We start from the raw sequence: 14,683 nt of genomic DNA, 5'->3' as shown, positions 1-14,683 counted from the left end.
TATATGCAACGAATTTTTAGTTTTTATTATTTTCTGTAAAATGTTTGGTTGGAAAAAACATAGGAATATTAGATACGATGGAATCCAAGCAAATGATATTTCGTCACATTCGCTCTATAAATAATAGTTAGTATACAGTTTACAGTATCTTATAACAGTTTTATACTTGTACAGGCAACATGTTAAAAATAATATTTTTGTTTAGTTCTAGTTTAAAAATGTCTAAGCAACTGTCGGGTGCACAAAAGAGAAATATAAGGAAACGAAAATTAGAAGAATGCAAGTCAATGTCGCAACAATTTGTTAAATGGCTAAGTACAGAAACACTAGAGAACAGAGGATGTGCGGAAGAGGTCAAACCTACTACTGCTTCACAAGCTGATGATTCAACACTACATTTGACATCTACCCCTTCAATGAACGACAATTCTCAGAGAAGCAAAAACAAGGAGCCACTGCAAGAAGTAAAATCTACTACTTCACAAGATATTTTACTACAGTTGCCCCATAATAATTCAAAAGAGGACGAGCCTGCACAAAGTACTGTCTCTCAAATCGATAATACTGTACAAAATATGTGCTCTACTGTTCCAGAAGAAATACTGCTAAATTACAACGATCCCCATTCCTGGCCAACTATTACAAATAAATTAATATATTCCCTTGTCATACATGGTCCGGATCAAGGTGACAACGTTAACTTTAACACGTTGAAAGCAGATGATTCAGGGCGAAAATTTACAAAGGACTGGTTTTATGTTAAACAAATTAATGGAGAAATTGTTAAAAGAAAGTGGATTTTATATTCCATTAATCAAAATGCAGTATTTTGCTTTTCTTGCATGCTTTTTGGACACAAATCACATAATCTTTCAGATCCACAAAAAGAATTTCATGATTGGAGGCATCTTCATCCGGTTATTCCTTTACACGAAAATTCTCCGGAGCACCGAAATTCGTATGTGAAATGGAAAGTGATGGAAAAAAATCTAAAATTTAGGAAATGCAATCAATGATTATGTAGTTAATTCAATTAACAAGGAAAAATGATAGGGCGTGAAATATTGAAAATAATATTGGATGCTATTCTATTCTGTGCCAAAAATAATATTGCTCTTAGAGGTTCAAATGAAAATATTGGAGATCCAAATTGTGGCATTTTTTAAAATTTGATTGAATTTGCCAGCCATTATAATACTACTTTAAAGGAACATATCGAAAAACATAAAAAAAAGGTTGTTTCTTATTTCTCACCCATTATTCAAAATGAAATAATAAATTTAGTTGGGGACAAAACTAGAAATGAAATCATATGCAGAATTAAGAAAGCAAAGTACTACACCATTGTATTCGACTGCACCCCCCGATGTTTCAAGAAAAGAACAAATGAGTCAGATGATAAGATATGTCCATGTTGACTGTAATGGAAAGGTAATGATTGAAGAAAGCTTCATCAACTTTATTCAGTCACATGAAAAAACAGGAGAAGGTTTATCGACTGAAATTTTAAATAAACTAGAAGTTGATAAATTGGATATTCAGGATTGCAGGGGGCAAGGATTTGACAATGGTGCCAATATGGCTGGCAAACATAAAGGAGTAAGTGCACGTATTTTGGAAATTAATAATTTAGCAATATTTGTACCTTGTGCAGCTCATAATCTAAATTTAGCTGGTGTCCACGTTGCATCTACAACTCCAGGAATGATTACTTTTTTGGTACTGTGCAGAGATTATTTAATTTTTTCTCTCGTCCTCAACAACACGTTGGGACATTTTAATGAAGTGCCTAAAATTGTCACTTAAAAGTTTTTCTGATACAAGGTGGTCATCAAAGGCCAGTGCATTAAAGGCGCTGTATTTACAATTACCTGAAGTAATGAAAGGACTGCAAACGATTGCAAATGATTTTTCAAATCCGGAAGCTGTATCTAATGCAAAAAGTTTGATTTTGCAAATTAACATTGCAAATCACTTCACTATACAAATACAATAGTACAAAATTACCTACAGAAATAACAAAAACCCAACATAACAAACTTGACGTTAGTCACGTGTCTATTAATGAAATCTTAATATTAATCAAATAATGTTAATATTATTATTTGCATTCTTACCTGTTTTCACAAACAAGTATAGTGACTATGTTGCTGTATTCACACTGTAACCTAACTGTAGATAACCCGATTTGAATTAAGGATTTTGCTCCGCCGATTCGTCACACAGAATCGAACAACCAAATATCGTAACACAAAAAAACCTTTAATCTTTAATTTCGCTTTCGGACTCCACCACTTCACTACTGCTTCCGCTCTCTCCCGATCTTCTACCGATCTTCTACCGAACTTCTCCTGTCACCCTTTTTCGCCTTTTTTTCCTTCCCTTTTATGGTCATTTTCTTATTACCCTTTATGACTGCATGCAAATAGTTTGCAGCTGGACGAACAAAACCGCAGTTAAGGGAGGATGAGGAGTTCCATTATCACTACACTAACCTAAGTTAGGCAAATTAACATAGGCACGTTGAAAATATCAGTCATTTCTGCCATTCATTAGAATGTTCATGTTGGTGAGCAGCAGTGTTGTTAAACGTTCATAAATAAACGTCGCTACATTTTAAGATAAAAGTCGCTGATTTCACCACAGATATTTTGAAAAGTCGCTACTTTGTCGCTACTCAATAAACCAGTTATTAATTTAGACTTTGATGTTGAAAAGAGTTTGCAAGGGTAGCAGTAAACACTTTTGCTTCTTTCTGAAAATATCAGCCAATTTCTCTTTTCCACAATTTTATTTGATTTCTTTCTGTAAAAACGATCATAAAAAAGTCTTTTGTAATTCACTTCATCTCTGTCTTTATACACTGATTTCAAATTCTCTATATTCCTAATACTTTTTAGTTTTTCAAAGAATATGATCAATAACAGCATCTGTTAATTAATATTGTTGGCCATAAAACTATCATTTATTACCTCCATGTGTATATCGAAGCGTTTTTCTGGACTATTTTTATCTTCTGCATTTTTGCAATCCCTTTTTTCAGTAGCATTTTAAAGACCTCGAGGGCCCAACAAAACAGCATAGTTTCTTTACCGCTTAATCCGCCGTTGAGGTATACACCACATATGCAAACTACTATAAAGCAAAACATTATGTCAGAATTTCTGCACGCCTTTTACAACCTCGAAACTAAGATTTTAGCTTTGCACACTAGAAAAATCTAGAAATATAGTTTTGTATATCGTAAAAATATTAGTCGTTGCCAGAGAGCGCTATAAAGTAGAGAAAAATCTGTAAATTTGAAAACTATAAACATAAATTTAAATTTCTCAAAAAATAAAAAATTTCAAAAGTCGCTACACCACATGGCTGGTTTTGGCTGATTTGTCTGTGGTCTCTGCTACCTCACTAGGTCCCTCTAAAAGTCGCCACAGTTGGGAAACCGGTGAGTAGACATCTAGGGTCTAAGTAAGGCAAAATGTAATCGCCAAACCGCGCTGTAAAAAGACGGAAAAATTTAAAATTTAAAAATATAATTTCTTGCGAACAGCAGTTTGGGCCCCCCTTCCAAGTGGGCCCTGTGCGGGTGCACCTGTTGCACCTGCCTAGTTACGGCTCTGGCTGGTACGTAAACAAGAACAAGTAACTGTGATAAACAGAAGCATCAAAGGTGAGGGAGGCTGTAGCTCTAGGCCTTTCCCTAGAGCTACAGCTGCGTATAGTGGTTATAAATGCTAGAAAATTACTTCATGTAGTTTCGAATGTGAAGGAAAACAAAATAAATATAATAAAGTTAGAATACCTCGTCAAAAGAAAGAATAAAAGGGCCTGATGCATTGTATCCCATGGCTTCACTACTCTACTAACTTTCTGATTTAAATGTATTTAAAAGAACGTTGACGTCTTATTTATATAATGGATAACGACCAAACACTTGATTATGCGATTAGGTGTCTTCGGATATAATTAAGAACTTGAAAAACGTTCTTAAGTAAGAAAGAATAGGGCAATATGCAAAACAATAAAATAACTAGCTCTTGCAGCATCGGTATATATTAATATCTGTTAGTCACTGAAGATATTACAATGCAACATCGTGATAATTAATAAACTATACTAATTTCTCTAATCTACGACTAATTAATATTGACTTTTGCACTAACAAATTATGCGGCTTAATATTTTATTACGTAAAAAATATTTTCTCTGAATGTATGCATTACTTGCGTATACATACACTTGCGTTAATGTGCCAAATTTCAAACCCTCGACGACAACGAGTACAACTTTGAATATTCAATTCTTAAAAAGCTTAATTATATAATTAAAAAATGAAGATATTTCAAATTAAATAGAGAAATATTTTTTTATTTCAGAGGATAGAAATGTTTATGATGAACGCCATGATATATTAAACGACGATTTCAGAAATCGGTGTCAGATACAAGATGCATCATTATTCGAACCTGGAGAAAATAATCCAGTTCCATCCTCAAATACGAGCGGAAGACCTCCAAACCACGACGTCACGCAGGAAGAGATTTTGTCGTATTTTAAAAATATGAGATTTTCCGATACTCGATTTTTAAATTCAGACGAACCCTATGGTTGCCTTGAAGAGGAGGAGGCGGAATTCTGCTTAAACAGAATGTTTCTGTTTACACTTTTAAATTTAATTCGGGAAATGCCGAAGGATTTATTTTATGAATTTCGATGCGAGATTGAAGAAACGATAAGCAGATATAAGAAGGAAGCATTTTTGCGACGAAATCAACTACCTAATGAAAGAAATTGGCGTCAGGAATACCCAAAGCCCAATAATGGATTCACGGTTGCTTCGACGGGTCCTTCGACGTCTAGAAAAACGGAGGGACACAACGAAAATACTTCGTCTCTACCTTATGGTAAATATTCAAACTTAAATATGATTTCGTTTTCAGGACTGTTTGGACAGAGACATTATTCTGTTGATAAATATATTCATTGTCAGAAAAGTAATATTTAACTGAAAACATAGTCCATATCTTTTAGTCCCCACCTTGTTGTCTTTTCATAAATAATTCTAGTTGTTTTGTTCCATTTGTTAGTTGACATTTTAGTTGAATTTTTCCTGAGACTTGTTATAAGATGTCTTAGAAACTTATCTTCTGTCTTTCTGATATAACATGGTCTTCTTTATCTTGGCTACACATGTGTTTTTCCAGTTTCCTTGCATTTTTTAATAATTCTACCCAGAGTAGACTTGTGACATTCAATTAGATTGCTTATTTATGAGTTGGTAACACCTTGTAAACATATTTTTAATAATTAACTCTCTCAATCTTTTCCAATTGATTTACAATTAGGAGCCGTAGCTATAATTAAATCATTTTATTCTAACGAGTCCAGTATTCTAAGTATTTCTGCTATTGCAAGTTAAAACACACAATTGTTATTGTTAAAACACACATTGATTGTAGCTCTCTATGGAAAATTCGTGTTCTCACAAAACCTAACCATCCCACTCAACTCTTTGATGTCATTCCTTTTTAACTTCGTAATAATTAAGAACATACGAAATTTTCTAATCCTTAATCACATTTCTATTAATTATTACAAATTTGTATGCTTCTTACGTAATTTTAATACACAAATTACCTAGCAGACATGCCCGAGATTAACGTAATAAGGACACACATTGAAATGAAAGACACGTGAAAGGTTTGATTATTTCAGTCAATTATTCTTGTGTTTTTCAAGAATTGTCAATGAAATGAAATCGTGCAGGTTTTATAGTAGCTTCTATTTTTGACAGGATCCTAGAGAGAAACTATGAATAATTTCTTACAGATTACTCAACTCGTACTGGTGAATACTGAGGTATCTATCCTAAGTGTATTACTTCTAATGAATTCCTTATGTGAGATGGTAAAAGACACAGCACCTTTGTCTTTGTTAAAATCCGAAACAGCTAGGAGATATGCGGGATTAAAAAAGATTATTTTTAATTATTCCTTATAAAATACAATAATTCAGTTCCTAAATATAACAGAGTAATTAATTGTCTGCGTGTTTAACTTAAAAGCAATACATCAGACAATAACCGAACGAAATATATAAATTTCATATTAAGTAATTATTATTCATTTATTTATCTAGATACGAAGCATCTCTTACACACAGTTTAAGTTAAATTGTTTTGTTTTTTAGAAAATAGAAGTGCCGAGAGCCAGAATGCACGAAAAGATAAAAGAGTGTTTATGTACGAAGAAGGTTCAAGAAAACGCATGTTTTCAAATATAAAACCGTTTCCTGGTTTTAGTAAAAACCCAACTGATTGTTCAAGTGCAAACAGAAGACCCGAAGATGAACTTTCTGGAGATATCCAACGGCCCGAATATTGCAAGATTTCACATCCAGATTTCAGAAATTTAGATCGTGAATCAGATTCCGTTTCAAGCTGCCCGCATTCAGAATTTATTACATTGATATCAAAGCCGTATACAGGATTACCACAGGATTTACGTTACGGACTCATGAAAGAATTTTCAAGACTGATAGATAAATATCAAATGGAGAAGCATTTGATACGAATGAGTAATGCTGCGAAACGTTCCGGCGAATATTCATATCCTGGCAATGGATCCAGAGTTGATTCAGAGAGAACATCAAAAAACGTGGAAAAAAACAAGGAAAATGAAAATTTATGTCCACGTTCTGATTATCCATTTCCAATTTCCTACATGAGATATCCTCATCCTTAAAATTTAATTTGCCTAATTTTGTATTTATTTTTATTCTTTAATGTATTAGTTTCTGAGTAATTTGCACGTCAATTTATTGTATTTTTTCCGAAATGTTTGTTTTTTTATTATTTAGAAGTGATTTTTATTTTACTCTTTGTCCATTTTTGACTTTTCGCAATAAAGAAAGTGCAAATAACTTGTTCTGTTCTTATTTTTTCGGTCGTAAATTCGATGAATATTCAGTTCGGTTTATTTATAAATATAAAATAAGAAATAAGAGTTAAAATATAACAATATGGACAGAAAAAGGCGTTAGAAAAAGTGTAACCGTCATCATTAATGTAACGTAATGTTACTATTTATTATCTTTGTGTTTTCCTTATGTTAATTTTAATTGTCACAAAGGTCTTCAAACTTTGTTCGTGTTCACCCCACAAGAACCTTGCGAAGTCGATCATTTTCTGTAGGTTCGCTCCGACTCAATATGGCATAACTGTATAAAGAACTCTGTAAATTGTGTAAATTAATCTCTGTAAAGGAAAAGTTGAATACCCTATCACATTACGCAGCTTAAACTGAACGGGCAAAAGTTTCGATACAACTTTTCGATACAACTACATAAAATTAACTTAAATAAGCAATTAACGCTTTAAAAAAGATCATTAATATCCTGTACAACACCCGAGAGTCGAGGAACCACTTTATTCGTTGCTCTTCTTTAAGGAATACTACGCCAATAGGAACTAAAAACAAAATATAGTAGTTATTAGGTTCTAGTTGCAGTTCTGAATGCATCGATGTATAGCCTATTATTTTTTCTTTCAAAGCCGTAGGAAGAAGAATAAAGGTGTTTATGTCTGCTGTAGATATACCAAAATGACGTAAAATGAAATTAGTGCTTTGTCAATGTCCACGAAGCAAATACACGTTTAAACAAATATTTTAACAACGTCAATTTTAATGTTATCAATTAGTTTTATCAGTAGGAATTTAGAAACATAATTCACGAGATATTTACGAAAGCCTTTGCACGTTTGTTTCAATCTTTGAATAGTAATTTACACAGGAGATAATAGAATATTTATTTTTAAAATAGAATTCTGTAAATAAAATAAACAGATGTGAATACGGGGGCGTAAGGCTCCCGTTCAATGGTCAGGATAAGAGGTCAGGCGAGTGTAAAGAGAGGTGATTGGGGGTCGACGATAGGGTGAAGGGCGAGATCGAGTAAAAGAGTCTACCATTATTTTAACAAATATAAAATAACAATTTATTAAGAGTAGGCAAATTGACAAATACTACACAAAGCTCTATACCGACCTAAAGTTTCTATACGAGAGAGAGAGTTTCACAGTGCTTTCATACCTCTTATAGCCGTCCACTTTGACGATTCTGAACGTGGATGCCTTTAAAATATCGATCCAAGGAATAATCCACAAATACGGCACAAATTATATAAAATCGCGACTTAAGCGCTCATTTAACTTCATCAGTGATCGTATTTCGGCTGGTAATTTTCATCAGTGATCGGATTTCGGCTGGTTCGAAAGATCGGCACGATGTTGTTAATCCTGCGTTCAGTAATAGACTCCCCTGAGAGGGGGTAAGAACGGCCTTTTATCCGTTTTAGTGGGGAATTTCCACCACGTGATCGGATGTACATAGGTTAGGGGTTATAGGTGTTCCAGGGATATACAACAAATGACGAAATTTGGATGCTAACTGTCAACCTTTCTGCAAGATGAGATGCAAGTTCTGTAGAGAACAATAGATATTGCTACTTAAGACCGGAAAGTTTACACAATCCCGGGCAAGATCGTTTTTTCTACTAAGGCGTTACATAAACAAAAGTTTAATTAATTAACAATTTTTGTTAATAAAAGAGCGATATTTCCGTCACCAAAATTCCGGATCTCACAGAAATATAAAATATCTGCTAAAGTTTGCTACAAAAATTTATTTTAATCGATTTTAACCATTTTAATTTTAAAAAATTTAATTGTGACGTAAATCTAATTAAAGTGTATATATATATGTTATGAACTAAGTGATTAATACGGGCACTGTAATAAATTTCAGGTATTTATACATTAAATACTTGTGTAAATTAGTAAAATTACAACTTTCCTCCTACACAAAGACCAAATCTGTCCTTGACCCGTTCATAGAGCTTGACCATTTGCATTTTATTATCGTTTTTAAAATATTTTCCCATCTCCGTTTGCTAGCAGATAGTTTTCTCAATATTCTGTTTTCACCGTTAAATTACGAAAGCTTTCATGATTTGAAGCTGGATGAAAACTTCTATAAAAGTTTTTTCTCAAAATTTCCAATTATCTTTTGTTAAAAACTATAATTAACAAAATATTCATTTTTTTCAACTATAATCATTAAAATTTAATGTTTAAAGGAGATAATTTCCTAGTTTTATTAATGGCCATCAACAATGTTGGGTCAGGTGTTTACCACGTGTGAAAACCTAACAACCGGGGTTCAATCTGGTGTGGGTGTCGTTGTTGTTGCCTTTATCTTTCGTCGCTGCGAGTGAAAGAAACGAACGAGACGAGATCGTAACAAAAACTATAAACTTTATTTCTTCTCGCGTACTTGGTACAGCGAGAAGAAATAAAGACGCATGTCTCAACGACGCGGCTAACAAAGACAACTGATTTTCGACGGTGTTTGTGGGGTGAGTTCGAATTTATTCCCGAAAGTGATGACTCATACGCCCGGGGGTAATTGCTTGTATTTTACAACCGTTAAGGGTACAGATGTGAAGGGCGGCGTTCGCCACACAAGTTATGCATTGTCATTAATTGTACATCTTTTTAGACAAATGAATGTACAGTACTGTACATAGATAAGAATTTCACGTACAGTACACCTTTGAATGATGACTACCTTATCCATTATTTAAAACAACCGTCAACTATTTAACCATACAGCAAACAGATGCTAACTCCACTAGAATTAGGTTTTCCACATGTACTCATCTCCAAGTTTCAAAGTACAGTACATTACGATATGCGGCGATACATCAACAAATTTTTGCTGGTGGAACGTGCGTTTCTACGACAGCGCATTCGAATTTTTCTTACAAAACGATAATTTTTTCGTTTACACCACTTACATTCAAGAAAAAATTGTTTCCGACGCTTAAAAGAACGTTCTGGTTTGCATAAAAGACCTAAAAAATATAGAAAATTGTTCAAAATATTCCCTTTGTGTACGACGAAGTTGTGATCTCGGGATAATTAAGTAATTTTCATTATTAAATCGCCACGTTTTTTACACTGAATTTGGCTGTCTAATTGCCCCCTTCCATCCATCATCTATGTAAATTTTTAATTCTGTATCAAATGACATATGTTACGAACAATCTTTTGTGTTGTATTGTATTCATAATTTACTTCTTTCCAAACCGTAGAGTCACTTTAAAACATAGGATTTACAGAAAATAGACTACATGATCTATGTAAAAAATGGATTTTATTAAAAGGGTATATTGTCGTGTCACTCGTTGACTATTGTAACCTTTTATACCTTTGTAAATTTTTCGTCCGATGGCAATAATTATAATTAAATAAATATCTGAAGACAAAGTCCTCCCAAGAAAGGAACCACCATTTATTATTTTCGCATTCTGGACTATACAATCTTGGCGACTGACCTTTCATTGTAGGCTGCTGGCCGCCAAAAAGTCCTCAGATATTTATTTAATTATAATTATTTCCATCGGACGAAAAATTTACAAGGAAGTCTGAAAAGTATCGTCACGGGGGGGAGCAGTTTTTTAATCTACATTTACCAGCGCTCATTTTCCAAGTAGATAAAAGGCCGAAACAACCCCAACAATGTATGATGGTAACTAGAAGACGTCCATATGCCATAATTCCTTTTTAAAAAAAATTTGTATTTTTTACTGGATGTATTTTTGTGATTTTAAAAGGACTTTTTGGCGGCCAGCAGCCTACAATGAAAGGTCAGTCGCCAAGATTGTATAGTCCAGAATGCGAAAATAATAAATGGAGGTTCCTTTCTTGGGAGGACTTTGTCTTCAAATATTTATTAACCTTTTATACTTGTTTAGACACAAATTTTACTAATTAACTAATATTTTAAAATGATTCTAAATTTACAAAAATGTTTACTCATTTATTTATTTTAAAATTTTAAAACAAATCTCATTAATCATTAGATAACAAAATAATTATAGTTTAAGTTAACACCGCCAGATGTCGATACTATGGTGGTATTAGTTACAAACTTCGGAAATCTGTCATTCCCGTTCCGGCATTCGTCCATTGTGGTTGTGATATTTCATCGATCGTAATTTTTCAAGAGAATCATGAGCGTCGACGTACACGGAAGAAAAAGTCATGAAGCAAGAAATTCAGCCGAAGAAGATGAAAAATTTTACGCTGAAATTGGAAAAAAATTTTGGGAACTATCTATGAGGGAAAACGTTATGCCACAGAAGAAAGTTAATGATGGTGAGTAGAAATTTATGCTTTGTAATCATGCGTTTTCTCTTACTTTATTTTAGAAGAGACCTTAATAATAGATGTTTCCAAAACTTAGAATTTCGGGAGCGATCAATATAATAAAACTCCTGTTTATGTAACTCGTAAAGGCCTGGCAAAAAGGGCCTTTGTTACGGCTTTTTTTTTTTAGTTTACAGTGTTTTGGTTTACCGAATAATAATGAATACGGCTTACGTCTGATACACAACTCTTATCTTGTGGCGTATGTTTCCAGCAGATAAATGGCTTTTTTTAATTGAATTTTTCAAAAATAAATAATGGTTGAACTGCAGGCTTTGTAGTATTTTTTAACTGATATGTTTTGAAATGATTCCGACAGTGGTTCTCAAGTTTATGACTTGTTTTTTTGAGAAATTTTACGAAAAACCTTACTACCAACTGCAGTAAATTTTCTCGCAGCGTCAGAGCATTGTACTCTTTCTTCACTGCACTCTTCTTTGTTTTAGAAATTGTTGGCTGTAAACCTGCTGATGCCACCAACAGGTCCGAAACACAATTATATCGTGTAAAATGTGTACAATTTTTACTTTTAACATTCCAAAGGCATGGTTCACTTTCGTAAATCTTTAAAAAAAATCAAATAGCTTCGTTTCTACTCCGGCGGCCTGTACATTTCACTGAAACTGTGCAGCTTTCCCCCACACATTAACAGGAATTCCTGAAGGCCAGGCCTAAGCCTTTATTCTTCAAAGGTTTTCCTTAACGTGTGTGGTACCTTATATTCTTTTCTGTTTAAATGTTTGTATGTATTTGTTTTCTATTTAAGTAACTTCTGCTTACAGAGTTAGATTTAACGTCATTTGATCATTGGGCAAAAGATCAGATCCTATCCTTAAATACAAGCGGAAGACGACCGGAAGTTAAAATAATCGAGGAAGAAGAATTTGCGGCATGTCTTGCTCTGGGAGTTCCACTTCGATATTTTAAAGAAAAGGAGGAGACAGAATCTGATTTAAACAGAAAGTTTCTGTTGTTACTTACAACATTAATTCGTGAAATTCCGACGGCTTTATTTAGTGAATTTCAACGCGATTTTGAAACAATGGTAAAAAGATATAAATGCAAAGCAATTTTCCGAAGACAAATAGCATATGAGGAGTATAACTTGAGTCAGAGATATTCAAAGCCCAACTATGGATTCACAATTTTTTGGGCAGATCCTTCGACACGGCTTATCTAACCGGGATTAAGAGATATTGGATTATTTATACTTTTTTTTCATAAAATTCAATAATTTAATTTTTAATATGACAACGTTTACCGTGTTTAACTTTAATTAAAGGCAATACATCAGACAGCTAACCAAAAATAATAATTACGTAACACAAAGCGTTTCTCACACACAATTAAGTAAAATTTATTTGTTTTTTAGGGGATAGAAGTGCTGAGATTCAGAATATGTGCAAAGGAGTACCAATGTTTATGGACTACAAAGATTGGATAGAAAAGTGTCTACATCTTTTTATATATCCAAATGTTAAAAGAAATTCTGATTTCGAAAACCATCTAACTTCTTACAGAAGTTCAAACAGAAGACTCCAGAGTCAACTCTCTGGCCTAACAAATTCCCTGAACTTTCGCCTCCATATTCGAAAGACTTATATCCTGAATTAAAATCAGATGCAGATCATCCGACAAGAAAATTTGTTCTGTTGCTTACGGAACCGTTTACAGGATTGCCGCGCGATTTACGTTTTGAACTCAAAATTGAACTTAAAGAACTAATAGAAAAATACCACAGCGCAGTGCGATCAAAAACCTGTTAGTACCGGTACCTGACCTTATTGACAACCATGTTTCTGAAAACGTCTGGAAACGTGGAAAGAAACAAGGCAAATGAAAATTCATTTCTAATTTTCACTTTTTATGATCCTCCTATTAAAATCCAATATGACCGATTATTCTTCCTTTCAAACTTAATTGATATCGACGATATATGTATTATTGCAGACATTTTTGTGATTTTTTGTTTTAAAAATGGCTCTTATTGTATTACTTTTTATTCGTGTTTGTCATCGACAATAAAGAAATTTGAAACAGTTTGTTCTGTTTACTTATCTAAGGAGTAATAAATTTGATTTAAAAAAATCCTCATTAGTTTCTTAATTAATAAATATAAAACAAAAGTTAAAATGTAAGAATATGGACGGAGAAAAACTACAAAATGGATGGCGTAGTCGTGATTATTAATTAAAACATCGTTGTCTCATTTTACTCGGTTATTTGGAAATATCGAGCTAAGAAGTGATTTGGATTCGGGCTACACTGGGAACCATCGAATACTGGTAGTTGATCGTGGTTTCGCGCCTGGCCGATGGAGTTCGCGGGTTTTTTAATGGAAAAAACACCCGCAAAATAGTCAGTTTTCCATAGAAAGTTCCTAGGGAGGCCCTTGGCAAAATGCCCACGTGTCGCGCGTTGCCGCATATAAACGTACTGTACAGTACAGCAGACTCCTAATCTTACCTTCCTCTAATGTAGCGTGTACATTTTCCATTTTTTAAAGTTTGTAGAAGAGCAGAATGCATCAATGAGGCATTGGCGTGATGTGCTGTACAGTATCTTGTCAACCAATCGACAACAAACAATCCTTTCGAATTATTATAATTATCCAAAATAAGCGTCAAAGTCAGAATAAATATTTCTTATACATACAGTAAGCATATATGTTAGTCTTATTTAAAAATGATCACCCTCCTTATTCGAATTTTTCTAATATTCGGATCACTCCCGCCCATATAACTTCTAATATGGGAGAGTCTACTGTACTTCAACACATTAATAAATTGTCAAAAACCACCAAAGTTTCTCATTACAAACCTTCAGTATTTATACTTAAGACATTACCTTTTACATTTATGGTGAGTATGTAATTTTATTCTCACTTAAATAATAAATTAAAATGTGTAGTTTTACTTACATTTAACTGTAAATTATATTAATACTATAGGGGAAAGAAAAACGAATTAAAATTGTTAAACTGTCGTTTTCTTCAATATTGGCACAAGAACAATGTGCCCATTTATCACAACGGCTACATTTATTATTATTTTCCGAATAAATAAATATAAAAGTTTGAACTTACTCGTACAGTATTTACTTTACCAGACGATACTGTCACTTCGCGCATGCTCAGTTTCGCTATTTTGTAAGCAGCCGATAATAAAGTTTTGACGATAATATAATATTTTGTAAGCAGACGATATTTCTTTTCATGGAAAGAAATTTTTTATTTCGATTGTTATCGCACATTTTATTTCTTGTTAAGATAGTATTTAAATTAAAAAAATGTTTTCACAAATAAAATAAAACGTAAAAACATAAATAATAAAGTAATACAGTATATACTATATAAATTTATTACAGTTAGATATGATTTAAAAGTGGAATATTTCATTTTCTATAAGAAGATCA

At 33.1% G+C, this 14,683-nt stretch overlaps 3 protein-coding genes across 3 annotated transcripts; all 3 read left to right on the top strand.

Annotated features, from left to right (window-relative positions):
- The first annotated feature begins 218 nt into the window (after positions 1-218).
- LOC111630928 (zinc finger MYM-type protein 5-like) lies at positions 219-1,016 on the top strand. The gene has a single exon (XM_023375087.1). It carries the CDS (start codon positions 219-221, stop codon positions 1,014-1,016), a length of 798 nt encoding a protein of 265 aa, XP_023230855.1.
- Positions 1,017-4,198: 3,182 nt separating this feature from the next.
- LOC111630931 lies at positions 4,199-7,197 on the top strand. The gene is made up of 2 exons (XM_023375092.1): positions 4,199-4,904; positions 6,190-7,197. The coding sequence occupies exons 1-2, from the start codon at positions 4,562-4,564 to the stop codon at positions 6,741-6,743; spliced, it is 897 nt and encodes a 298-aa protein (XP_023230860.1). The 5' UTR covers positions 4,199-4,561; the 3' UTR covers positions 6,744-7,197.
- A 3,800-nt stretch (positions 7,198-10,997) lies between these two features.
- Positions 10,998-12,449, top strand: LOC111630927. The gene is made up of 2 exons (XM_023375086.1): positions 10,998-11,218; positions 12,052-12,449. Exons 1-2 carry the CDS (start codon positions 11,074-11,076, stop codon positions 12,447-12,449), a joined length of 543 nt encoding a protein of 180 aa, XP_023230854.1. The 5' UTR covers positions 10,998-11,073.
- Positions 12,450-14,683: the final 2,234 nt, after the last annotated feature.

The sequence above is a fragment of the Centruroides sculpturatus genome, unplaced genomic scaffold (genome assembly GCF_000671375.1).
Source record: "Centruroides sculpturatus isolate CEXI.00-Female unplaced genomic scaffold, Cexi_2.0 scaffold653, whole genome shotgun sequence".
Taxonomy (NCBI): Eukaryota; Metazoa; Arthropoda; class Arachnida; order Scorpiones; family Buthidae; genus Centruroides; species Centruroides sculpturatus.
The sequence above is the reverse complement of the archived record's forward strand: the minus strand, read 5'-3'. Positions and strand labels throughout refer to the sequence as shown.

What these genes read in the sequence shown, in the direction of transcription:
- LOC111630928 (XM_023375087.1), top strand. Translation starts at nt 219, where the DNA reads ATGTCTAAGCAACTGTCGGGTGCACAAAAGAGAAATATAAGGAAACGA.
- LOC111630927 (XM_023375086.1), top strand. Translation starts at nt 11,074, where the DNA reads ATGAGCGTCGACGTACACGGAAGAAAAAGTCATGAAGCAAGAAATTCA. An exon ending in ACAGAAGAAAGTTAATGATG is followed by an intron (nt 11,219 to 12,051) that starts GTGAGTAGAAAT and finishes TTCTGCTTACAG; the next exon opens with AGTTAGATTTAACGTCATTT.
- LOC111630931 (XM_023375092.1), top strand. Translation starts at nt 4,562, where the DNA reads ATGAGATTTTCCGATACTCGATTTTTAAATTCAGACGAACCCTATGGT. An exon ending in TACTTCGTCTCTACCTTATG is followed by an intron (nt 4,905 to 6,189) that starts GTAAATATTCAA and finishes TTTGTTTTTTAG; the next exon opens with AAAATAGAAGTGCCGAGAGC.